Raw genomic sequence first — 27,737 nt, 5'->3', positions numbered from 1 at the left:
ACATAATACAACTATTACTTTATTTTACGATTAATCCAAAACAATAACTTAGAAAAGAACATTATCATGCGATCACGTGGACAGGGCTGTAAGTTGTAACTCAATTTTTTTTTATATTTCAAATGCATTTTTCTCCAAAATCGGGTTACGTACAAATGTTTAGTAAGCTTGTACTGCTTTTTGGATACCGTACATCTTATGTCTTAACCCAAGAATTACCTCAGTTAATTATTATCACTAATTAGTTTTGTTAGGTAAATTCTGTACCTATAGTCGTAAATAAAACACGGTAATTCAATTATTTGGTTTATTGTGCTCTATGCGACTATATTTTGTGTTTTTTAATAACCACATTATGTATCTTAAAAGGTATAGGTAATATAAGTAGGTACATATTTACAATCTTTCGAAGAGTTTAGGTATCTACTAAGATATTGTTAAAAGTATATTTTTATAATAAAACTTTTATTACATGTAGATATGCAGAGGGGCTATTTATACATAGGTAAAAGTACCTAAGCACTAAGCATACCCCCCTGATTGCACTTAGTCGCTATTGAAAACGTTAGTGGATGAAGTAAGTAAGAGGGTAAGTAACAGTTTAAAAAATCGCATACCTACCTAAATGGAGACTTTAGGACAGGGAAAATGAAATCAACAAAATAAGGATTTTATGTAGGTAAGTATAATATAGGTATGAAGATGATGAATTAGATAAGTTACAAGTTAGAATTAACTACTTAGGGCAAAAATTGTCCCTATGAGTTAGGTACGTTATATAATGTTAGTAGTCTGGTTCATCCACTCCCGTCTTCTATTATCATTTATCACTGATGGCTGCTAAGAAGTGGCCGTAGTCACAGTAGAATAAAGGTGTCCTTTATAATAGTAAAAAAATAGGCATGGAGTAGCCACAACTTTACTGCCGAATAAATTAATTATGTTATATTTTATACATCAAGTCTAGTTCTAGTTTCTTTCTAGGTTTCAACTAAAGAAAATTAACTAGATTTTCAAACTTTTGCTTTTAGTATAATTTACCTATTACACAATTTATAATGCTTATCTATTTAGAAATGTATTTAAACCTGTTTACAGACTACGCTCTAGGTACATATTATAATAATTATATTACAAATAAAATATTTTTGTATTAGTACTCAGATACTCATAAAAATACCTAGACTTAACTCCATTTTCGAATTAATCTTTCTACCTCACCAAGGGCTTTATAAGTTACTGGCTGTTGCCATGTGGATTGGGTTCCTCACGCGATGGGCATTATTCACAAATGGATAATATGACATCTGGAATTCAGAATGTGTCACATCTATTGCAAAGTGTTAGAAATTGAAGCAAATAGGTACGTAACAACTAGTAACACTAGAAACGCCCGAAGCGTGTATACAGATGTAACAAAACTAAGGTTGGGTTGCACCAACTAATTTTAACTATAACTGTAACTTTAACTAAAATGCAAAATGTCTAATCTTTGGTTAAAGTTAAAAATAGACGCCATCGAGACGCCATATTTAACTATAACCATAGAGCTCGACAAGGTTTTAAATGCATGTGGCGAAAAAAGGAACTAACGCTGGCATCATACAAAAACGCAATTTTTGACAGTTCTCCTTTACCAGCATCGCCCCCGCCCACGTTCATTTATAACCTTGTTGGACCAGCTGTCATCTGTCAATTTCTCCGGTCAAAGTTAAGTTTAAAGTTAAGTTTGCCTTAACTATAACCATTTAACTTTTACTTTAACCACGCCTCTGGTGCAACCTAACCTAAGTGATAATAATTGCTTTTTAGGGTGTTTATGACAACTTTTATATAGAAAAATTCATAACGCTGGGGTACTTGCCGATGCAAATCACAAAATATTGCTTTTTCAGTGCTGCTATTTATTGTATATGTGGAAATTCACATTGTACTCAATATAGGGGACGCATACACAACCTAAAATATTATCACTTTGTTTTTTTACACTCTGTACATATTTAGGTAGGTAAATAAAAGTGTCTTGAAACAAATTAGTAATATGAGACAATTAGGTAACTGCTAAGTTTATAAATCTTATTTTATTCTACAACTATCTAAAAATAAATATCTTATTTAAATCAACTACGCCATGTACTTACGCTTCTATCAAATATCACAGAATCACGATGAAACTATTTATACAAGTTATGTACAGTTATATTATAAACGAGCTTTTGCCCGCGGCTTCGCTCGCGTTAAGAAGTATTATTATATACAAACTTTCATCCCCTATTTGAACCCCTTGGGGTAGGAATTTATCAAAATCCTTTCTTAGCGAATGCCTACGTCATAACATCTACCTGCATGCCAAATTTCAGCCCGATCCGTCCAGTGGTTTGGGCTGTGCGTTGATAGATCACTATGTCCATCAGTCAGTCACCTTTAAGTTTTATATATATATAAAAACTTAGCTAAACATTTTTGAGTCTAAAGTACCTGCTAAGTTAACTTATGTAAGTAAATTAAAAGAAAAAAAAATAGGCTTTACGGAGGTTCATCCTTTATGACATGCATAGTAGAACAAAGTAGATAACTAGGTGTTTCATTCATGTTTGTACTATTATCTTCTAATATGTTAACTTAACATTGACTAGTTAGTTGCCGGCTTTAATCTCGGACGTCACGGAGTCTGTGAAGCCGTCGTTGGAGGCGCCACTCTGCGAGCAGTAGCTGGCCGGAGAACTCCTCTCGCTCCTCTCCTGGATCTCGATCATACTCCCGCTGGGCTGCCGGAGGAAGTTCGAGAAGCCTATCGGGTTGACGTTCACCATTTTGTCGGGTTTCTTTAGCAGCTCCTCGATGGAGTACGGGTTCTTTTTCTTCTCCTTCACTTTGGACTCCTGCTCCTCCTCGGGCCTGTCGGTGCTGTCGTCGCTGGCGTCCACCGACACGTGCTCGGAGGTCTCCGATTTCACGTCATCGGGATTGATTCTGTTCAGCAGATCGTTGTGGAGGGTGAGGGCGTAGGGGGAGAAGTTTTTGGAATCCGGGTAGGGCATCATGACTCGCTGCCAGGGGGAGATCGGGTAGGGCTTTAGGAGGCCCTGGGCCTGCACCTGATTGGCCAGGAGCCAGGAGGTGGCGAGCCGGCGGTCGTAGAGCTGGGCGGGTTCCGTGGGCGGCGGGACGCGGACGGAGGTGTGCGCGAAGTAGGGCTGCTGCGGCATCGGAGACGGAAGAGACTTCAGCGGCATGTAGTCCGCCATGTTCGGCATTTCTTGTTGGGGGTACGATTCTGTAAGACAAATTGTGAATTTATTGACGTATTTCTAACCCCGATTTTGCTGTATAATCCAACAGTAATACTTTTTGATCCAGTCCAGTTTCTATTAAATCAGCTAAACAATATCGAACTAATTATTTTTTAAATTAGCCTTTTCACCACTTATTGATAAGTACCACAACTTATCTGACAGATACTCCATACTCTATCTGTCAAGTTAAGTTGTGAATAGCCTATCTGGCAAGGAAGTGGTGAAACTGCCCCCCTAAGACTATCAACGCGTTTGACGTTGGCAGAGCGTAAAAACAACATCGAAGCCAAATTAATGTTGGTAAGTATAAAATACTAGATTCGAGGTCTACTCGAGGTATATGTAGGATGAATGAAGTTTTTGCAATCCTAATTTTGTGATTACTTTAATTTCCGATTATAAGGGGCTGTTTCACCACTTCCTGATAAGTGCCGTATAGGCTATCCAATTTATCTGACAGTATGGAGTATCTGTCACATAAATTGTGGATAACCTATCCGGGATAGCATGACTCGGTCTCCTCAATGAAGTGCTCACCCTGTCCACCACGAGGCTCGTCGTCGCTCCAGGCCAGGCCGCTGTTCCGCAGTATCCGGTTGACGGAGGACACGGAGGGGATGGAGTGGGGCTCGCAGACGCGCGCGCTCAGCAGCCGCTCGCGGATCTCCCACGCAAACATGCCGGGGTTCTCCTGCTTCAGACGCAGGATCTTCTTCACCACCGTCGGTGTTGCCACTTGCTGAAACAAGGAAGTGAATTGTAGTGTTGACGAAATTCGAGACGACGGATCGAGTAAATTAAGCTAACGGTTAAGGAGTTAAAGGCGAGTAGTCCTGGATATCTAGTATCTACTTAACCATGTCTTTGTTGCTTTTCTGTCAAACTGTAAATTAGGTATATCTAAACATTTCGCGTTTTGTCTATTGAATGTTTAATTAACAGATATAATTTTAATTTTTAAGTAACTCATATTTAAATACTAAATACTTAAAATACTAACTAGGTAGTTGGTGGCATCAGCCACCAACTTTATTTATGCAGAAACTCTATGTCCTTTACAGCGGGTCAAGGTATCTTCGTACTCATCAGTGGCGAAGGGCGAAGGGTGAATATTTTCGGAAGGGAAGCCGGAGTAAAAAATCTACTTACCAAAACGCTCAGCACTGATGTTCAACAATGTTTGAGTTTAAGTTTGATAATGATGCCTTTGAAAAGTGCCTTCTGAGTTAAGTTGTATGCGTGACGGCACATACGGTCATTCAAAACTACAGATGGGTAATGGAAAAATTTCCGAAAGAAAAGAAAAGAAAAATGAAAAATTTCCAATATATTTTTCCAATTTTTCAAATATTTTTCAAATATTTTTCCAAATTGAAATGTCAACCAAGAATAGAAAATAAAACAGCATGGCTCCCTCACGTCTGTTCCGTTCTTGAGATACAGCCTGGAGACAGACAGACGGATAGACAGACATCAAAGTCTTAGTAATAGGGTCCTGTTTTTACCCTTTGGGTACGGAACCCTGAAAAGGTGCCCAGGCTGTATCTCAAGAACAGTGATAGATAGTTGGAGTTTGTATAATATATTATGTATTTCATTTCCCGTTCCCAAATGTTTCCTAACAAATACTAAAAACAAAATAAATTCAATACATTTTGATGGGGCTTCTATTTAACAAACACGATTTTACAGGCCTTTTATATTTAGGGGGATTTTGTTAGCTCCCATACAAAAAGCACACATTTTTGCCTATCATTGCTTTATAATGGTACGGAACCCTTCGTGAGCGAGTCCGACTCGCACTTAGCCAGTTTTTAAATAATAACAATAATTATTATTTATTATTATTATAGGGTCTAATCCACGATCAGAAATATACAGTTTTATCCAGTCGCTTGGGTCCCGGACTCCCGGTACATATTATTACCATTGGCGTAGAAAAAATCATAAGGATCAAATTTGTAGGAAATTTAATAATCTATCATATATCTACAACTTTGTTTCTTCAATTATTTGCGCTTTTGATTTTAATTATTGAGATACAGGCAAAATTATACTTTGACTTGTTTTTTGCAGTTATTTCCGTAAATACTGATTTTACAATGAAAATTATAAGGACTAAAGTTGTAGAAAATCAAATTTGTGACAGCTTTGAGTGGTCCTTACCATTTTCGTAAAAAATAAAAAATAAAGGAGCGCCTAAAAAAAGATATTGTTTTTTTTAAACAACGTCATTCAATCCTTTGAATTTCAAACATTCAATCCTTCATTCAATCCTTTGAATTTCAATCAAAAAAAAAATTTTGTTAATTCATTTCATTTTTACTATTTACTAATTCATTTAAACTAATAATTTAAATTAAAAAATATTTTTCCATCATTTTTCCAATTTTTCAATTTTTCAGAAAATTAAATTGAAAAATTTCCGAGCATTGAAATTTTTCGGAAAATTACCCATCACTATTCAAAACTAAGTTTGGAAAACGAAGTTTCCTTCGACAGCAAATAATCTGTCAGACAACAGTCTCAGCTGTACGAGTCACAATTAACAAATCACAATACAAATTAATTTAAATTCGCGACACTGCACTCTTTTAAGGCCAAAACAAATAACATTCGACATTTAAACACAAAACAAACAAGTTTGTAAACACAAACACTCATCCGCCATTTGACTCATAACAATTTTACTTCATGAAGTTCATCTTTCTCACTCGCACTTGTGCGTTGCTAATTAACCTTTCTCCGTAATAACTCGCCGAGTATCGGCTTATTTCCGAGTATATTGGCGCGTAGTAGAACGAGACAGAACATGACGATCAGTTCACAGGAATGAAAAGGACAGATGCTTACTATGAAATATCGTTGTATGAAGAAATAACCCGCTAATTTATCGGCTTCTATCGGAGATGGCCTGCACGTTGCATTGCCTCTATAAATTTGTAGGCGATTAAGAATTTGAATTTGAAGTATTAATTCAAACTATTTCAGAAATATTAATTCAGACTCTTCGCCACTGGTACTCATCAAAATTATATAAGTGGGATAAACGTGGAAGGCTGTTAGATATAAGGCACATTTCGCATTGATAATACAGGCTATAAATATGATTAATGTTAAAGTTTAATTCACTTAAAATCATTGTTTAATCCAAACATCGTACACTATTACAAAAAAAAAAAACATAAGAGAAGAAACAGATGTTTGAAAAATCATTGGGTGTTTAACTTCTCTGCGCGCCCTTAGAAATAATTAGGGGGTCCCTAAGTAGCCTGTCAAACATAATGTGTAAATAGTAGTCATTTCGGGTTCCCGGGGAAGCGCATTGATCCCGGGGTGCTAATTTTGGTCCAACACCTATAATTACACCATTAGACGGTCAATCGATATCCTATAGATTTTACCGACTTTTGATCGAAGGGTGCGATGCTCTACTATAATTATTGTGATGCGTTCGGATTGCATGTCAAAATATTTCTGGCACTACTGTTAAATCTATTAACGCAGAAATTAAAGAAAGGCAGATGTGCTACGTTAATTTTGTAAAAAAGTTATCTTTTGTAAGTGGGCAAGATAATATTTTATTTTTATATTTAGGGTAGGTTTTGATTCATTTAAGGTTGGTAGAAAAGACCAGCGGGGCTAAAATGGTCGCTTTGAAGAATCATGATATGAATCATAATATTATTCATTTTTCTAAAATCGCAAAATGCAACTCTGCTTGCAATTCATTTCTGTATTTTTGTACATTTGTCAGTTTGACAGTTTTGACAATTAATTTGCTGAATTGATTGAGAGGAAATGCAAATGTAACCATTTTAGCCCCGCAGTTCACTATAATTTATATTCTGCTAAATCTTCAAAAAATTGAAATTATTGGAAGGCATAAGTAGATTAATTTATTTTATTGTTAAAAAGCAAACAATATAATCTGTTTCACGAATGACGAAATATTTCATATTATCTGTATTATGCAGGTAGTTTTAACTTAGATATAAAATGTAACTTGGAATAGTTATTTTACGCTTTATAAAAAGTTGATAATGATAATAATTTAACGTTTATCTAATTTTATAGGGCAATTAAAACAGTAATAAATAACTGCCAGCGTATGTGATACTGGATACATAACTTAATTTGTTTACTGCATACTCTTATCTCACAATTTTCAGCGGTTAAATTAGATCTTTTTCTCACATGCTTTTTAAGCGGAAATACAAAAACATAAATTAATGTACTATAATATAAACGCACAGAAAGGATCAAATAAAAATATTATAATTTATTGCATAAAATGTGGTCACATTTTTATAAAGAACAGCTGATATTACTTACTTTAATACATTTTTTATTCGAGTTGTGTTCGATTTAGATTCAATTGCCGCTAAAAGCTCTGCGATTTTTAAATTTGCTAAGAATTGGAGCCAAGAAAGTGACAAAACTTAAAAAACAGATCCATACTAATATTATAAATGCGAAAGCGTGTCTGTCTGTCTGTCTGTCCGTCTGTCTGTCGGTCTGTTACCTCTTCACACCCAAACGTCTGAACCGATTTTGCTGAAATTTGATATGGAGATACTTTAAGTCCCGGGAAAGGACATAGGATACATTTTATCCCGTAAAAATGTACGGTTTCCGCGCGATAAACGAATTTTGGCGCAACGGAGTTGCGGGCGTCATCTAGTATTATAATATTATAGATAATCAGGGCGAGCGAAGCGAGCCCTAGTATATCCCACAACCTGTAATTTTTTTCAGTCAGTCAAAAAAGTGAAGAAATTGCCACTTTTTAATTTATTATTTTTTTTGACAGACTATACAAAAATATATATTATACTATACCTACTACACTTTACGGAAAAACCATCACGCCTATTGATTTCTACTTTAACATAATTTTTATTTATATTATTACTTCGATCACAGTTTCCAGGAAATGCTATTGTATTCTATTGTTGTCGCGATCACCGGTGCTCTTATGGGGTTTGAAGAAATAAGTAGAATATAGATATGTTATTATCAGTCAGTCAAGGTATTTTATATGTGGATGTGTCATAAATCATAATAAGTCAGTCAAGGTGTGACGACGCGAGCCCTCACAAAGCTCGGCTTTTAGCTAGTAATTGATACAGATACATAAAATGTTCAAAAACATTTGATGACGTCAACCAAACTTTTTATGAACAATATTCGAATCCTGAAAACTCAATAAAAATGAAGAGCGTGCGAGCCGGCACATGACGGACATAATTACTCGCTTAGCCCCCGGCTTTGCTCATTAGTCATCTGAAGTGGTTTTATCGACTACAACCAAATTACGCACTATCTTTTAATCTCACCTGTTAGGTCTATTTTGGTGGGCAGATACTTTATTAATACGGAAAAAGGGGTAAATGTTTTAAACGTTACGTAAAGTAGCTCATATAATCTTGGCTGAAATTAATAATTATCTCCATTTTTAGAGTTGTACATGATTCAATTTAGGTACAAAAATCTCCACGAGTCAGAAGCCTCATTCTTTAAATGTCTTAAGTTCGAGTATCCCCAGAAATATTAATCGAGGGTATAAAAGTTGGGTTTATAATCTGTTTATGGCTTTGTATCAGCCTGCTATCTCGACAACAACGATTCCATCTAGTTATCACTTCAACATATATATACTATAAACATAAAAATACGTACGTTTTAGTATCCATCAGATATGAACGTGTTAAGTTTGTGATTTATGTGGAGTATGTTAAACATAGCACACATAATATATTTAATTATGTTAATACGAATGTTATTAGTACTTTATAAAAGTAGAGTACCTATCATACATAATATTATGTGACACGCGTAGGTGTGATAATTAGTCTAGATATTATAAAAAAGATAGAACTCTTATATGTTGAAAGCTTATATGTATAAACCATACCTAATACTCGTATTATGAGTATAATATGATTTAAGGAGTATGAGCTTTATGCTATCTATAGATACATTAAGCATACGCATTTTGTTGACGTGGGAGAGCCATGCTTCGGCACGAATGGGCCGGCTCGACCGGAGAAATACCACGTCCTCACAGAAAACCGGCGTGAAACAGCGCTTCCGCTGTGTTTCGCCGAGTGAGTGAGTTTACCGGAGGCCAAATCCCTACCCTTTTCCTTTCCCTACCCTCCCCTATTTCCTTCCGTACCCTCCCCTATTCCCTTCCCTACCCTCCCCTATTACCCCTTAAAAGGCTATCAACGCACCTGCAGCTCTTCTGATGCTGCGAGTGTCCATGGGCGACGGAAGTTGCTTTCTATCAGGTGACCCGTTTGCTCGTTTGCCCCCTTATTTCATAAAAAAAAAATACATGCTTAAATCAGGACTTTAGATTTTGATTTTTTACGTAACCTATATAATAATCATTATACTTAATATATTTTAAACCGTCAGTGAAAAATTACCCTAACACCAGCATATAATAAGTGAAATCTGTAAAACTACGCGTGTCTCTCAAAACATAGCTGAGTATGTAGTACCTCTTATCAAGGACTTAACAATAATTTAGAGTTCCCGACGATTGTTTTTTTAATCCGTCCGCGTTGTACGGTAAACGATGGTAGTGCATTCCCGCGTCCGCGTGACGGCCGTTCCGTTGCGCGACGCTTTTTGCGCGCGCGCATCCATCATCGCTTGACACATCCAATATCGGTTTTTGCGCGACACGCAATAGCACCCGCATTTAAGACGCGCTTTAGAGACTCGCCTCACTATGTACGGTATTTTAATAGTTCGATATGTCCGCTATTCATTTTATAATTTCGTGGCGATAAAGGTTAAACGGAGTTGTGACACGAGAGGTCGCAGTTTTATATGGCACAAACCACGTTAACTTTATAGTTTTCGAAATCTAGCCGCCAGCGTATTCGCAATCTTGAATGCCTTTATGTTCTGCACCTGTTTTCTTGACATTTTTCGCAATTTGTATATTCAGAATTAGATTATTTTAATAATTAAACATTGAATTTATAAAACATGTTAAATATTGAAGACCAAATTTTAATTGAGTTTTTTTAAATTGTTATCAACTTAAATTAGTCACATTTGATCCTTAAATATAAAATTCTTCAATTATTATTGGTAGCTGCTACTTTTGCTAGCAACTACCACAATTTATGCAGGCTAATTTTTCAAACGCTTTCCCAACGTTTAGTAGGTAGTCAACGTTATACTTATGAAAATAAGCAACTTTTTAAGTATACAGTCAACCTTCTTAGTTGAAAGAAAATGGCTGCGCTGTTCCATACAAAAACGCTTGAGCTCAAAGTTTAGATAGTGTTTAAAAATTCTCAAAAATATTCTGTATAAGTGGTGACCGTGTCCCATCACTAGCAGGTATTCCGCTACGCAACTAGCACAGAATGGCGCCGCTAACTGTCCTCAAGCGCGTGCACGATTAGCGTTTCTTATTACCGATTTCTATTAGACTTTCCACCTGATGGGGTGAAAGATAATTTGCCGGGGCGTGAGACCCGTTGCTTTAATGGCGGATTGATTCGATATTAATTCGAGGGAGGAAGAGATGTTTCTCCTTAATGCGATGTTGCAGGTGCATTCTCGTCTAGTTGACGTTTTTTTGTGCTGAAAACGCGACAAATTGGTAAGATGTAGCGCGGGCGCGGTAATGAGGGAGCGCAATTACTGTTCACGGTCAGGGTGCAGCTTGCCGAGCCTAATTATACTAAACTTATTTGTTTCACCATCTATAACATCCTTTGGTTTATTTCTGTTTATTGGACAAAAAAAACATACTAATAATATTTAAAGTGTGTCTATCTATCTGTCGCCTCTTCACGTTCAAACTGCTAAACCGATTTTATTGACATTTTTTATGGAGATACTTTGAGTCCCGGGAAAGGTTACATAGAAAATATCTTGTTAGTTGCGCATATGAGACTTTATAATTATGTATCCCGAAAAAATGAACGGTTTCCGAGCCATAAACGAATCTGGCCGCAACGGCGCTGCGGGTGTCATTGAGTATGCGGATATATTTTTAGTACCTAAGTCTTTTAACTATTTGAAATAGCTATCTTACAATTAGAACCTTGTAAGTTTAAAAAATATAAGGCAGGCTCTAGGCAAGTTAGGCAATAGGCAGTAAGTAGGATTAGTAATATTACAAAATCAATAACCGTTGTTTTCAATTTAGCGTCGCATTCATTACAGGAGATAATTCTAGCAGCACGGGGCTTTACTGCTAGTGAGATATACCGCGAACAATATAAAGTGTCAAACGACCAATATGTTTTATGACGCGGCTTTACCCGGCTTTGCGGCATTAAGAGGCGGGTAATAATATTGACAATATAATCTACAGATATAAACGTAGTATCTCCGCAAATCCGGCTTGAGTTAGTACTCATAAATGTAGGCCGCGCTGGATTTTACGCTAAACTGCTAAAGATAAATTATGGCGAAATTGCGTTTTTCAATGTTACATTATCAAAGCACGATTTTAAAACTTTCGCTCTAAATGATTTTGTTATATGTTTTTAGGCTTCTCATCTATATACATTTATAAAAATGCATTTTCAATTGTGTAAGTAACGCTAAAACTCGAAAACGGCTGAACGGATTGGGCTAATTTTAATCTTAAAATATTCGTAGAAGTCCAGGGAAGGTTCTAAAGTGACACGAAGTTCACCGGGACAGCTAGGTTTTATATACAAATTTTAAAAACTTTTAAAATTAGGTATGTTATAAAATGCTGTTTAATATTTCAGGACACCAGGTTACTCCAACAAAAAAAATGTACCTATTCGATGAAAAATGTGTTTTTTGCAAAGTGAAAAGGGACAAAACACTATAAAGGAGAAAGTACTATCAGAGAAATTGGTTCCTAGGCAGAAGGCGGACCTACGTAATTTGGTCGAGTTATGTCAAACACAACCGTCAAATTACAATTAACATTGAATTGACATGATCCGACCAAATGACGTTGGTCTGTCAACTGCCTATGAATCAATTAACGGCCGTTTCCAATATTTGATCTATCTCTGGTTTTGTCCTACTATGGTGGACCGTGTACGACAGTATATATTAAGTCTATGGTCCTACTATACTCCACTCGGGCTAACTTGTCGCTAGCGGTCATTGACACCCTGTCAAAAACTTGTCATTTTCCATATAAACCGCGATTGACAATGAAGTGTCAGATATTGTCAATCGTGGTTTTATATGGAAAATGACAAGTTTTTGACAGGGAGTCAATGAACGCTAGCGACAAGTTAGCCCGAGTGGAGTATAGAGATAGAAATAGCTCACATTAGACATTAGAGACATATATTTTATGTCAATTCAATGTTAGCTGCGATCGGTTGTATGTCAAACCAGAGATAGATTGAATATTGGGAACGGCCGTTACTCGATGGTACCTACATGATTGAATTAATACGCCGCGTCGTAGAGCCGTCGTAGCGCTTCGTAGCAAACAAAAAAAAAAACAACAACTTCCTCATTAGTCATTATTTAAATATGATTTAAATGTTCTTTATTTGAATGTAGCGGGTCAATCGGATTACGTAGATGACAGCAGCGATAGCTGACAGGTGTGCGGGTCACATCGGCCCGCGCTTTGTTCTAATTATTACTTTTAACCCCTCTTAACCCCTCTTAACCCCTCGATAATGTATATAAGTGCCCAAGAGTTTAAATAATTTTGGGAGTTTTTTTTTGTTTTTCTGAAGCAAGAGATATGTTATACTTTATATTTCGGTAGCTTACAATACTTACTTATTAGTATTTCCAACTAATGGTTCTTGCTATGTTATTGTATATACATACAATATACAGGAACTGTATTTACTGTTGTAATATAGGCACGCATATAATTTATAATTAATTCTAGCAATCATCGTCATTATTTCGCTATTAGTACACCTAATGAATGTTCTTTGACGCTTAACATAAATAATTGTACATTCATTCATTATTTTACAATATTATATTCCAACATTAAATGCTATTAAAAAGCTCTAAGAGCTCTCACACATGAATGTTTTATTAACGGCTTATTGCTACCAAGAAGAGTGTAAATTTTAATGGAATTTGATTAAAAGTAAATACTTATATAGTACAGGTTCTAAACAGCTTAAAAACAATCATATTATGCAATAGTGCCAAGCTTTTAGTTATTTTATTTAAAGCAAGGATGTCCCTAAAATTAGCAGATCGATGTCTGTCAGTACGAATATCGACGTAAAGGATATTATAACATTCATATAGCGCGCCTTGTACAGTGGCGGTTACGACGCTCGCCGCGTTCTTGATAGGGCGAAATAGGAGAAAAATATACATATTATTTTATTTTTTTAATGACCGAATCATTTATTAAAAAACTTTTCGGTTATTTTGTTAGAACTATGAAAAAGCTACTTATCCTTTTTGTAAAAAAAATCATATCATTGTCATTGAAAATTAAGAGATGTTCGAATTTGAAGTGTATTTTTATGGTGATATTCAAGATTTTTTTTACAGAATTACCATGCCATTTTTCAATATTATGTTCATTTATTTTGTTACTTTGTTATTTTTTTAGTCTACGTCAATTTTGGTGTAAGAGAATTCCACATAATTTCTTCAGACGGAAGCTTAAAAATCACAGTCTTTTTGAACTGGCCTCGCCTTAAAGTAGACTCGCTCGTACTCTTTGTAGCCTGTTCAGTTTGCACTCAATTTTTATCTAACTGCCGCACAGACGAATATTAATTACATAATATCTATACATACATACATACATACATACATACATACATACATATAAATAAAATTGGAGTGTCTGTTTGTAATATTGAAAGAACCGTTTTGTACTACATGCATATGAATGTATGTAGGGTACATACACCAAAACAATATTTTTACAATTTTTGTCTGTATGTCTGTCTGTCTGCCTGTTTGTTCCGGCTAATCTCTGAAACGGCTGGAGCTATTTTGCCGGGACTTTTTTTGGTAGATAGCTGATGTAATAATATGTAACTTAGGCTACTTTTTAACCGACTACCAAAAAGGAGGAGGTTATATTTTACTTTTTTCATATTTGTTAGCGGACTACCCATCTTTGTTATTATAATACTAATGTTGACACGGACGAAATCGCGGGCAACGGCTAGTTATAACATGTGATTAAATGAGTATTTTGACATTGGCCCCATACATAATCTGTCAAACTCTTCATTAAATTGAAGTTTAAAGATTAATAAATATCTCTGGGTGCGGTAAGCTCGATACTAAAGTATTAATTAAAATCGTAGAATGATAGTTTAGATGTTGGTTGTGCAATTACACCTGTGACTGGCCAACAGTCGGCCGTAATGTGGCGTTGGCATGTCATTGCATTACCGATCCTTATCACCGTTTTCAATAATATACGAATATGTTAGTTTAAATTCATGGGAATGGCACCTATTTGTCACTCGCTCGACAACAATAATTGAGTTTCCAACACGAACAAATACGTCCAATCATACTTAATTTGACCCTAAATGCTATCTCTATTATTTATAGTCGATTTAGATTTATTATTAAATAAGAAATTGCCTTTAGTATATCAAATAGTAATTGGAACGCCTAAACCTGCGTAGGCCTATATCTGCCTATATCATGATCATAATATGATCATTATACTCTCTTGCTCTGATCTGCAACTTTTATTTTCACTAGTTTAACTTCAATTTCTTTTCAAATGACCGATGGCTAGATTTGGACAAGGTGGTCTAAATCTTCGAATAAATCAAAATTATATAAAAAGTAATAATTTTTAGTTGTTCCGAACAAACATTGGGACTTCTCAAAGCTTAAGTAACCTTCCTTCAACGCATACTGAATGTTTTTATATTTTAATGAAGTAATTATAAATGCAAATTGTGTATGTGTTTACAGTGACAGTGGGGACATGGTATGTAATGGCAGGTAATGGTGGTAAGGGCTTAGCACGCTACTTTAAATTACGAGCTATTAGGCAAACTTTGTCAATAGCATTTTAATAGCACGCGAATAAATAACGCGATAAGGTTTTAAAACAATAATGATGGTTTTGTCAGGGTTCCTTAGGTGAATGGTCGCGTTACAATGTAGTGTTACAGAGCCATTGTTGTATGGTGTAAATTAATAAACAGATTTAAGCTCTGCACAGGTAAAAATATTTTCTTCCAACTGTCAAAAAAGGAGGAGCTCGTTCTATATTAAGTTGTATCTATATACATATATTTTATTTTATTATTTGAAGGTTAAAATAATTATATTACGTTTCTCACGTGTTTAGCCCAACTGGCCTGTGCATTAAGAATATAAGACGCATTAGAAGCAATAAAAATTGAGATCGGATAACACACAACTTAGTGTTAATAAAAATCCTTCGAAACGCTATAAAGGTGATCAATATACGATCATAAGTTCCGTGCACGAGCTTAGGCGCTATTCTGCATATAATCCAGTGTGAAAGTAGTCAATAGTGCACCGCCTCGTAAAGCGGCGGGCTCTAATTACGCCCATTTGACCATAAACTGTAGCCATCAATCGTAAAGGCCAAAGCTTGGTCGTAAAAGAAGATAGCAGCGATCCGACCGTGCAAAATATAACACCTACACTATTATTGCAGCTTTGTTGCCGCCAAATATCGCGATTCTCTATATATATTGTATTATCTATGGTCGCGGTAGTTGGAGTGTTTGAATGTCTTCTGTTGCTTCAGCGAGGAGCAATAGAAAGTCGTGAGATAAGCCCGAAACTAAGCTGTGCGGTGGGATAATGTATGGTTTAAGTGTTTTAAAATATGTAGTTATAAATTATAAAGGTTAAGGGCCTGTTTCACAACTTTCTGATAAAGTGCCGAATTGGCTATTCACAACTTTTTTGACAGATTCTTCATACTTAATCTGTCAAGTTAATTGGTAGCTTATTCGTCATTTATCAGGAAGTGGTGAAACAGGCACTTAAAGTAACCGCGTAGGTTTCCTCGTGAAAATAAGGAATTCCGCGGGAACCCCTTTTCCCCGGATAAAGTAGCCATTCCCTTAAGACTTTTGACTTTGATCTTTTTGGTATAATATTAATCTCCTAGAAAACGTGCATGTTAAAATAATGTAGGAATCCAATGTGTATATAATGTCCGTAACTGAAAAACGAGTATCCGTGAGATAGCTATGCCGAGGACACGGTACATTAAAAATTATACCGAATGGAAGCCTGACCAATACACATCATAAAAGCTTCTGTTATCACAAATTGTTTAAAAACCATATCATATTCGATCTCTACGTACTAGCGGCTCGCCACGATATAATGTACCTTAACACGAGGGAGTTAGTTGTATAATCGCGTGTGCGTATTTTTCAGGGTCTGCATGGGATTTTTCGCTATTCATACCATGTGTTGATAGCGGTGTTCGTTACGTAAACACCGTGGCGTGCTTTCCCACCGTCGCAATTAGTTTCGTATTTACCGAATTGTGTATGGAACATAAGATTATTATAATTAAACATATTGCTTGGTGGTAATAACAAAATTTTACGTTTAATCTTGAGTCATAACTCATAATTAAGCGCTACGCTGGAGGTAAAGCGTATAAGCAAATTCTTACGATAATAGCAGTAATTAGGACGAGTCACTACTCTAATATAATAAAAAATAGGCAGAATTTTAGGATAAAGCACCAACCGTTACTATACAGTATTAAATAAAAGTTTACTTCACGTATGACGTATCAAACATAAAAAATACTAGATGACGCCCGCTACTCCTATGCGCCACAATTCATTTATCGCACGAGAACTGCACATTTTTCCGGGATGACAAGTATCCTATGCTCCCGGGACAACATACAGGTCCACCCAGGCACCAGTAGCCCCTGGGTGGACAAAAAAAAGGATTTTGGTACCCCTTTCAGGCAAATTTTTGGGTCCTTGGTTGTGGCGCCCCTAAAGATGGCTATTTGGCGCCGCTAGAGGATGGCGCCCGTGTGCATTGCACACATTGCACATATGGTAGCGGGGGCCCTGACAACATACATACCAAATTTCAGCAAAATCGGTTCAGCGATATGGGCGTGAAGAGGTAACAGACACACTTTCGCATTTATAATATTAGTATGGATTTATGGATTGAAGAAAAGTCCGATTCGTATTTTTATGTACAGTTAATGTAGCTTTTTCTGTTAGTACAAATTACGAAACAATTTTAATATTAAGACCCAGTTTCATCAAGCAATGTTAAATAAATAATGGCTTGTTAAATCAGTTAATGGCCTGTTAGAGCTATCGAGCGTTCCACCCTTCCCTAATGTCATGTTAAATCACCTAACACGGTGTTAAATTTAATTCCTGCTATGGAGGTCCGTTAAATATTTAACAGGCTGTTATATGAGTCAAAATAACAACTTTCAAAGACAATATGCAATATCAATAAAAGAATCTGTTTTGACTTTTGTGTCTTTCCGCCATGTTTCCGCTACGTCCTTATTATTAATTATTTTCATAGTTATGAATAATTATTTTATTTTCACTTTGCCAAAAATTCAGCCTTCGGATTTTCCTTGACATTGCAAATATACCAACTTGTATCAAAATTAGCAAACCGAAATATGTAAATAAAAGTTTGTATTATGATTCATGTTTTCAGCTTTGACAGATAATAATTATTAACCTGGTAAATTAAGAAGAACTATTATAGCGTAACAAATGTATGCGATCAGTGATATTTTAACACTAGAAAGACAGGAGCGGTCAAATGACCGCATTTTCGTTTTTAATTTGCGATATTTTTGTTACCGTTGCGTGAAATTCGTTTTCCTCTCGTGACATTTAATAATTTTCGATTGTTAAAATTGTGATAACGTGTTTTTATGATTGCTCAATAAATATAAGTTTTAAATAACAACCTACCTAAAAAGACCGCAGCGGTCAATTGACCGCTTGAATAAGATTTCTAAAGAAAGTGGGTTTTTCTTGCAAGTTTTTTTTTCTTTCAAAAATTTTATTATTATTATGTTTTCTTTGTGTATTGTATTTGAAATTTGATTTAAAATTTAAAAAAAAACTCGACTGAAATAGACTTGTCAATGACTCATAGGACAAAAGTGGGATAAATACTTTTATTTACATAAATGGTCTAAAATTTCACATTTTTTATGTAAAAATAATGGTAATATATTTACAAATATAGTATGTATACAAATAAAATCTTTTGCCTTGCCTATTGGTCTTTCTAGGAAGTTTAGAATTCCGGTCTTTCTAGTGTTAATTTGGTCGCATTATCTACTATTATTCTACTATGGAAGAAAGTGACACATTGCAGCAAACATGTCGTATTAATCTTGTACATTGCAATTTCGTCGCCTTATAACAAGAATGAACGAATTGATAGTTGTTCACTCGTTATTCACTTAACATTGCATTTACTAATCCGCTGTTAAATTTTTACTGCGGGACATAAGTATTTTAACAGTCTGTTTAATTTTCTAAGCTCAGTTAAGTAATGCCTCGTTAGGATTTAACAAACATAGGTTGGTGAAATTGGGTCTTAATTGGTTCTAAAGTATTGTACTATCAGAGAAGTTGATTCCTAGGCAGATGGGGGACCTGCGTAGTTTGGTCGCGTTGTGTCAAACCCATCCGACAGATCACAATTAACATTGAATTGACATGATCCGACCTAATGACGTTGGTCTGTTAACTGCTTAGGATTCAATTTCCTCGATGGTACATGCGTCGATGGATCGGTAAATCACCTTCTGGCTTAATCCACTTTCTAACTTCTAAGGCTATCCACTAATTGATATTGCAGATTTTGAAATATTAGGCTAAACACCGATCGTTAGTGATGATCGATGTATCGATAAATCGAAAACGGGTAAACCGGCGAAGTCCAGTGAGCGTTCGACCTCACCGAATTCGGTACGCCAATAAAAACGGCCATTTTGTTTTTTCTACAAACGAATGCCGACATCGAGAAATTGATTACAACAAAATACTTCATATACATTTATTGGTGCTATTATGGCTCGGTTTAATTGCCTACTAATCAACATGGGCGCATCTATATTGTGAGTCGAACGTTCGAGTAATACTCGATACCCACGTTTTCTTGAAACGCTCTAAATGTAAATCGTGATTCGATAAAAAAATCGATAATCTTTTATATCTCGGATTAAGGTTACGATCAGCGTGAAGGATCCGAACAGTGGTTCTTTATTTATGTAACAATACCCGGATACGGCGGTACCTTATAGCTCGTGGAGGCGGTAGCACGTAGTTCACAGATTTTTTTAATTTTTTACAATTGCTTCAAATAATCATAATCAAGTGAATGGGTATCGTAATAAATAAATACTCCTCTATAAGTTGTAGATATAATATTCATTCAATTTTGTATTGGAAGCATCGGTATCGCACGACACGATGTGCCTACATACATATTACTATGTAAAATAAATATTTCTGAACAAAAATATACATTATACAGACTAGCTCCAAAAAAAAATGTTTAAAGAAAATTTCCAAGGAAATTTTATAAAGGGAGAAGGTCTGGAGTCCAGATCTTCTCCCCCTATTAAAATTTCCTTGAAAAATAAAAATAATTTTTTTTTTCTTATAAGGTATATTCATAATATTCATTGAGGAGGTTATAAGAGGTGTCTTGGACGATTCCGCTAACTACAAGCAAAAGTTATTATGAATCTAACAGTAGAGTTGGTAAATACGCAACCTGCCGCCATTCCGAGAACCATAAACCGAGTCGTGAACAGCAAAATACCAATTAGCGTATTGTTCGCCACGTCGTTAACGCTCTACACTTTACCGAAAACAATGTTCATTTCACGTACTTTGTTGCCTGATAGGCGATTACGTTTCAGCAGCACCTGGTGAAGACACAATCAAAAGCTTCCTGCAGGGCTAGCAAGCAAGCTAACAACAGTAGACAACAGTAGACATGGGAAAGAATCGACATATTCACAGATTTTATCGACAAAATGGCGGATTTCCATTGTCTGTCACTTTGTCTTGTCTAACTGTCACTTTGTCTATTCTTCCGTTGAAAGAAAGCATTTCTATGGTGACTATGCTACGCCTGTAGAAGACTCTATCAAGTCACGCTGCTTCGGTATTTTACCATCGAAGAAGTTGATCCATAGGCAGATAGCAGAGAATAGCGAACCAATCATTTGATCGGGCTATATCAATTTAATGTTTATGCTGTGATCTGGTTGGGTTTGACATAGCGCGACCAAATTACATGGTCTGCCATCTGCCTATGGATCCACTTCCCCCGCGTTCCAGATGACGTTAAAAACGCTAACGCTCAAGACCATAGTTTTTCCCATTCCACTAGCATGTGAGCGTCAGTGATACAAATCCTTAGTGGAACGGATTATGGATCGTTTTGAGCGTTTTGAGAAAAGTTTAAAAAAAGAACTATAATTTTTTTTATACATATAAGTACTTACATTGAACAGAACTTGGATATTACGATCTTTTTCTTCAAGTCGTAAATAAAAGTAATTGTTTATACTTAGTTACATTTCTTTTACAAATAAAATACATTTTGTTTTGTTTTTAGTATTACATTTTTTTTACTGAAGTAATCATATTTTAATATAGTTAAACTTTTATTTTATTTCAGTTTTCACATTAAATCATATTTTAATAACAAAACCACATACTTTGAATATTGACTATTGTCACAATAAACGTTAGGTAACAATACCGCGTAATGCTAAGTCAACAGGTACAGGAGAGATGAAAATTAGTAATACAATTTATAGGAGATCATTTGACCTTTCATTTAAAACAATTTCTTTTCCTATCAAAATATTTTATTAAATGTTATTTAATATACTTAATATGTATTTCGATTAAAATATTATTTGTACTTAATGAAAAAATATAAAGTTTTTTTGTCTCTACTCTCTCCTAAAAACTTTTCGAACATGGCTTTCGCGATATAGTTACGTTAAAATAAAAAATCAAACTAGAACGCCCACTTTGACCCATCTTTGACCCATCTTTGTCAAGGGTCGTTTTGAGCGAAAATGATGACGTCATGAATGACGTCATAGCCGCGATCAAAACGACCCCGGTCGCCAAAGGGAACGGCAGAAGGGGACGTTTTGAGCGTTTTGGTCAAAATTAACGTCTTCTGGAACGCAGCCATTCCCCGCGTTCCAGATGACGTTAGAAACGCTCACGCTCAAGACCGTAGTTTTTCCCGTTCCACTAGCTTGTGAGCGTCAGTGATACAAACCCAAGTGGAACGGATTAAGGATCGTTTTGTGCGTTTTGAGAAAAGTTTAAAAAAAGAACTATATTTTTTTTATACATAGGTACATTGAACCGAACTTGGATATTACGATCCTTTTCTTCAAGTCGTAAATAAAAGTAATTTTATTGTTTATAGTTACATTTATTTTAATAAAATATGTAGGTACATAATATTATATTTGTAAGTAATCATATTTTAATGTAGTTAAACTTTTATTATATTTGAGTTTTCACATTGAATCATATTTTAATAACAAAACCACATATTTTGAATATTGACTATTGTCACAATATACATATAAACGTTAGGTAACAATACCGCTTAATGCTTAGTCAAGTACGAGTAAGTCAACAGGTATAGGAGAGATGAGATGTTATTTAATTTATTTAATTAAAATATTATTTGTAATGAAATAATATAAAGTTTTTTTTGTCTCTACTCTCTCCTGAAAACTTTCCAAACATGGCTTTCGCGATATAGTTACGTTAAAATTAAAAAAAAACTAGAACGCCCACTTTGACCCATCTTCGTCAAGGGTCGTTTTGAGCGAAAATGATGACGTCATGAGTGACGTCATAGCCGCTATCAAAACGACCCCGGTCGCCAAAGGGAACGGCAGAAGGGGACGTTTTGAGCGTTTTGGTCAAAATTAACGTCATCTGGAACGCAGCCATTATGTACAGTGACTATTGAAAATAGGCAACCGTTACAAATCTTTATTTTAAAAAAACTTATTTTTTCCACTACCAGGATATATTATTAAGGATCACCCGCAATCTTCATGATATAAACACCAAAAATGTTTGACTTAACTTAAATGCTCCGCCAACAGTCAGAGTATGATGTAAGTATTAAGTATGATTTCGAAGACGGTATGAGCTTTCTTTGAAATTTAGCAAATACTCTAATTCATATTACATTCATTTTAAAACTGAAAAACATTAGTACCCTTATTTTTATAAGTAGGTACTTACATACTTGAAGTGCATAATACCTACGTATTAAGTATTATGAATTATCATACGTAACGACAGGTTAATTATTATGTCCTAATTTTAATACCTAATTTATGATTATTGCTTATTATGTAGTAATTAAGTATGAGCTTGTAATTTTTGTGGTTTTGCATATTAGTAATATTATAATCCGCCATTAGTCCTTTTCATTTTAAAATTATTCATGGTAGTCGGTAATTCCAACTACAACTTTGCCAACATTTTACCGAACTCTACCGTGAAAATTAAGAGTAAAATCGGTTAATGGAGGTCGGTTTAACGATCAAAACAGTACGGTACGGAACCATGAGGCTTGAATAATCGCGGGGCATATGAAGAAGCCGGGCTGGGTCACTTTATAGGTTATAATTGCCACTGATTGCCGAGTCGCGACCCATTTGATTCGCCTCTCGTTTTATTGCGCGGCTCTTTGAGGCTGTAATTTTTATTCCGTATTTATATTTTAAATTTGGAATTCGGTGGTTTACTTTTAATTCTGGCCAGTAATTATTTCTGGCTGTCTAGGTTTTATTAAAACTGTTTCAATCAAGAACACTGCAATATAATTTTATAGTCGTAGGTATTAGCTGTTATTTATTGTTTATTTAGTATTTTTTGTAAATTCTGTGACGACATTTTGAATTTTGAAAAGCTTATTTAAAGTAAACTACTGGAAAAAGTTTGTTTGTCTGTTTTCATTGAATTAGGCTCCGGCCTCAAAAACTAAAGCTATACTTAGAATATGTATTAAAACAGAATATTAAAACAGGATTGTGACTAGTTAATCTGCAGCTACCGTATAAGAAATCTTGCCATTGAAATATAAAGGCCGGCAACGCACCTGCACCTCTTATAATATTGCAAGTGTCCATGGGCGACGGTAGTTGCTTTTCATCAGGTGACCCGTTTGCTCGTTTGCCCCCTTATTTCATATTAAAAAAATACACACCTTGGTCTTACTCCCGCCGATGGAGCCGGGCCTAATGGAGCCGGTCTCGTAGAAGCGCGTGAGGATCTTAGAGACGCAGCCGTGGGAGACGAGCAGCTGGCGGGAGATGTCGCAGGGCCGCACGCCGAGGATGGCCAGCTCGACTATGCGCTTGCGCACCACGTCCGGCAGCGGCCGACCGTTCACGAACACGCCGCCCAGCTGGTTCACGCCCGCCTGGCCTGCGAATGAATTTAATTTCTTACGAATTTGAATCTACACGAATATAATAAAGAGGTAAAGTTTGTTTTTTTGTCTCCTACAAACAAATAGGTAATCTCTGAAACTACTGGTCCGATTGCAAAATTTTTAACACTGACAGAAAACCACTGTGTATCTGAGTGACATAATTTGGACATAATCTACATTATTTTATGTATAAAAAGTTATGTTTTTTTTCTGAAATTATGGATCAGGATTTCACGTGGGCGAAGCCGTGGGCAAAAGCTAGTAAATTATAATCTTAAAACTTTGTTAGTGGCATAGAGCACTTTTTAAATGAGTAAAATAATGTAAAACTCGCGTTAGGATACAGTGGTTTTAGCCAATACGTTTTATTTATTGCTTCTTTTTAGAATTGCCTTAAAAAATTGCATGGAATAGTTCGAAAATACGAATAAAGTCGATATTCGATCAATGTCATGTCAAATCCATACGTTTTGATCGGCGATTCTGTAAAGGCTAGTGATCTTAGTTTTCATGAGATACAGATATGATACGAGGGGGAATGAACGTAAAGCAAATATCCAGGAAGTGGGGTTAAAGTCGATTAGTACTCTTCGGATTTCTTCCGTTGTATTCGAAGCCGAAATTAAAGAAATAAAAAAAAACATAATTTACGTTCATTTGTAGATTATGATGTCAATGGGAACAAAGGGAGACATTGAGTTATTTCGCACTAACGACTGCATCCACCTGTCTCATTTACGACTAATATTTATTTGATTGCGAGCCCAATTCTGACGTTTGTATTGCCGATTATAGATAGCGATGAAATTAACAATTAACTCTTTGTAAACATTTGTTTGTTTATTCCGGTGGTGTTTCTAAACTTTTGTAACGTAATAATTTATATTTTATAGCTTAAAGTATGGGGAAGGAGGATCTATTGCTTTCTTGTCAAGAAGATGTATTTTTGAATCCTTCATAAAAGTAATTATTAAATTTTAAAAATAAAAATATGAATGTTAATTCCAAAAATGTAATTCTAGCTATTATGCACACGCCACACTGTACGTTCGTAAGCTTTACCTTTTTAGGGCTCCGTACCCAAAGGGTAAAAACGGGATCCTATTACTGTGACTTCGATGTCTGTCCGTCTGTCTCCAGGCTGTAACTCAAGAATGGTAATAGCTAGCGAGTTGAAATTTTTACAGATTATGTCTTTCTGTTGCCGCTATAACAACAGATACTTACTAAAAACAAAATAAATTAAATATTTAAGGGGGGCTCCCATACAACAAACGTGATTTTTCAAACATTTTTTGCTCGGTATCAATGATGACAATAGGTAGGAACTTGAAATTTTTACAAAAGCCTTAATTGTATGTGTATTGTGTACTTTAATAAATAATTATATTTAAATGAAATAAAAATTTAAGGGGGGCTCCCATAAAAAACACATTTTTGGCCTATTTTTGCTCTATGACGGTACGGAACCCTTCGTGCGCGAGTCCGACTCGCACTTGGCCGAGTATTTGCAATTTCCTATGTCAATTTCTTGATTTTTTAAGAGAAATGTATTAATGTTCAGTCTCTACATTTACGTTTACATAGTAGGTATGCATATACAATTATTATACATCAGATACAAAGTATTTTATAACTGGAGTCAGTATAATTAATCCCGAATAAAACTTTTTGAACAAAATCAATTTCCGTAAATTAACATTTAAGATGCCATTGAGGAATTAAAAGGCTGTATTAGGCCAAGTTTACGGCTACCGTTAACAGCGTTCATTGTAAAGCGATAAAACAATCTCGGAACACCGCGATTTACGACCTTAATGCCATAAAATTAACGTTTTAATTTGTTCGGAGCAATTCAAGTTTATGGTGCTTTCTTTAAAGCGCAGCCACTGCGCCATTTCACGGCTATTGTCATATGAAACCGCCGACGATTCGAACGTACGCAAATTACTTTCCTTCTTTACGACGCCTTTTACTGGGCCCATAATGACGTGTGACCGGACACGCCAATTCGAGTCCTAGGGTTTCCTTTTAGGGTTCATTTTGAATTTAGCGTTTCTCCGTTTCCATTACTGACGTTTCTACCTCAGCGGAGTGACGAGAAACCAATCCCTCGAGATTAATAAATTATCCCGCGTGCGTATAATTATCTGGTTTCATCATCGTCGGCTCGCTACCTGCTAATTTATTAGCTAATTACCATAATCGTAAGTTGTTCGTTGTGCACCGATTTTCATGCGCGCGCATTTTCAAAGCGCATGTTGTTCACAAAAGCTACGACGTAGCGCGTCGGGTATCGATTTGAAAATTGCAAAAAAATTGCAGACAATTTTACCATTATTTTTTTTCCCGACTCCAGCTGACGCCTGCGACACGTTTAATGTTTTTATCATACAACATAATATTTTATTAACATTTTAACAATAGAAGCGTTGATACCTCTTAGAACCGTAGCGCTTTCTACGAACTAGCCTTTTACTTCTTGACAGCGGCTTAAATACCATAGGGCAAATAAATAAAACTAGCTATTTGACCGAGCTTTGCTCGATATTCGATAAAACAGGAATAAAATGACATTTTCTAAAAATGATTCCTAGCTAGATCGATTCATCGCCCCCGAAACCCCCTATATACTAAATTTCATGAAAATCGTTGGGGCCGATTCCGAGATTCCAATTATATATATAATAGAATTGCTCGTTTAAATATATAAGATAATAATTTGATACACGCTTAAACGTTTTGTCTATTTATCCGTAGACATATTATTGTCCGCTTTCTACATCGCGGTGGTTATACAACGTATCAAATAAATAACATCATAATAGGAGGTAAGCTGTAACTTAAATCAGTATACGCCTGTTTATGATATAACTTTCGAGAAAAGGCTTAAACACAGATTGCGAGCGTGCAGATTGACGCATCGCTAATATGCTCCCAGTTTTACAATCGGCCGGTCGTAAATTTTTTTTCTTAATTTTTTTTTCAATATCGGTCGTATATCGGACATGTTATTGCGCGCTTTATGGCTCCTCACTGATTTTATAACTTCGTCAATTGCAACGGTCCAACGGGAGCCGTATTGGATTTTGTTACCATTCGCGATTAAAAATAATCGGTCAAGTGCGAGTCGGACTCGCGCACCAAAGGTTCCGTACCGTCATAAAGCGCAAATAGGGAAAAAAATAGTGTTTTTGTATGGGATGGGAGCACCCCAGAATTATTTATTTTATTTTAATTTTATTATTTAATATTAAAGCACACATATAATTGATTTTGTGAAAATGTTAAGTGTCTTTATTATGTTGCCATTGTGGATTACGAGCCAAAAAATAAAAAATAACGTTTGTTGTATGGGAGCCCCCCTTAAATATTAATTTTATTTTGTTTTTAGTATTTGTTGTTATAGCGGCACCAGAAATACATAATCTGTGAAAATTTCAGAAGTCTAGCTAAGTATAGCGGTTCTTGAGTTACAGCTTGGAGACAGACAGACAGACGGACAGACATCGTAGTCTCAGTAATAGGGTTTTTACCCTTTGGGTGCGGAACCCTAAAAATGGGTGCGGTTGTAAAGGGTCAGCTCACAAAGAAATGCGGCGTGGACTGTGGTCCTTTAAAGATGGTGATCCAAAATACAACTTTTTGACTAATGCCCGGTTCCTATATCTAACGAATCGTCACTGTACATCAGCTACCAAACGTTTTACACTTACGGGTAACGAACCGTTAAAGGCGTTTCACAAAGTTATTTTAGCTTCTACCTGCTACGAACAGTCGTTAGTAACGCGCTAACCGAAGCCCTCCCGACGGTAATACTTCGTTTTGATATTAAAAACCTACTCATTGCAAATTTATGGTAACCAATGTTTATTAACGGCTTGATCACTTTAATAATCACTTAAATAATCCGCGTTTTATTTAATTTGGTTTGTTACGATGAAGAAAAAAAACATTTTAGTAGAAAATGTAGTTCGGCAA

General features: G+C 35.6%; 1 protein-coding gene across 1 annotated transcript; it reads right to left on the bottom strand.

Annotated features, from left to right (window-relative positions):
* Positions 1–2,603: 2,603 nt before the first annotated feature.
* Positions 2,604–25,527, bottom strand: LOC121728205 (paired box pox-neuro protein-like). The gene is made up of 4 exons (XM_042116340.1): positions 25,506–25,527; positions 23,529–23,749; positions 3,834–4,035; positions 2,604–3,277 (listed from the first exon to the last, which is right to left on the bottom strand). The coding sequence occupies exons 1-4, from the start codon at positions 25,525–25,527 to the stop codon at positions 2,637–2,639; spliced, it is 1,086 nt and encodes a 361-aa protein (XP_041972274.1). The 3' UTR covers positions 2,604–2,636.
* Positions 25,528–27,737: the final 2,210 nt, after the last annotated feature.

This window comes from Aricia agestis, chromosome 6, assembly GCF_905147365.1.
Source record: "Aricia agestis chromosome 6, ilAriAges1.1, whole genome shotgun sequence".
Lineage (NCBI taxonomy): Eukaryota > Metazoa > Arthropoda > Insecta > Lepidoptera > Lycaenidae > Aricia > Aricia agestis.
The sequence above is the reverse complement of the archived record's forward strand: the minus strand, read 5'-3'. Positions and strand labels throughout refer to the sequence as shown.

Excerpts from the sequence above, each read along its gene's own strand:
- LOC121728205 (XM_042116340.1), bottom strand. The coding sequence starts at position 25,527 with ATGAACGCTGTTAACGGTAGCC. Across the intron at positions 23,750-25,505 it reads GAACGCTGTTAACGGTAGCC|GCCAGGCGGGCGTGAACCAG; the intron begins GTAAACTTGGCC and ends ATTCATTCGCAG. Across the intron at positions 4,036-23,528 it reads TCGGCGGGAGTAAGACCAAG|CAAGTGGCAACACCGACGGT; the intron begins GTGTGTATTTTT and ends TCCTTGTTTCAG.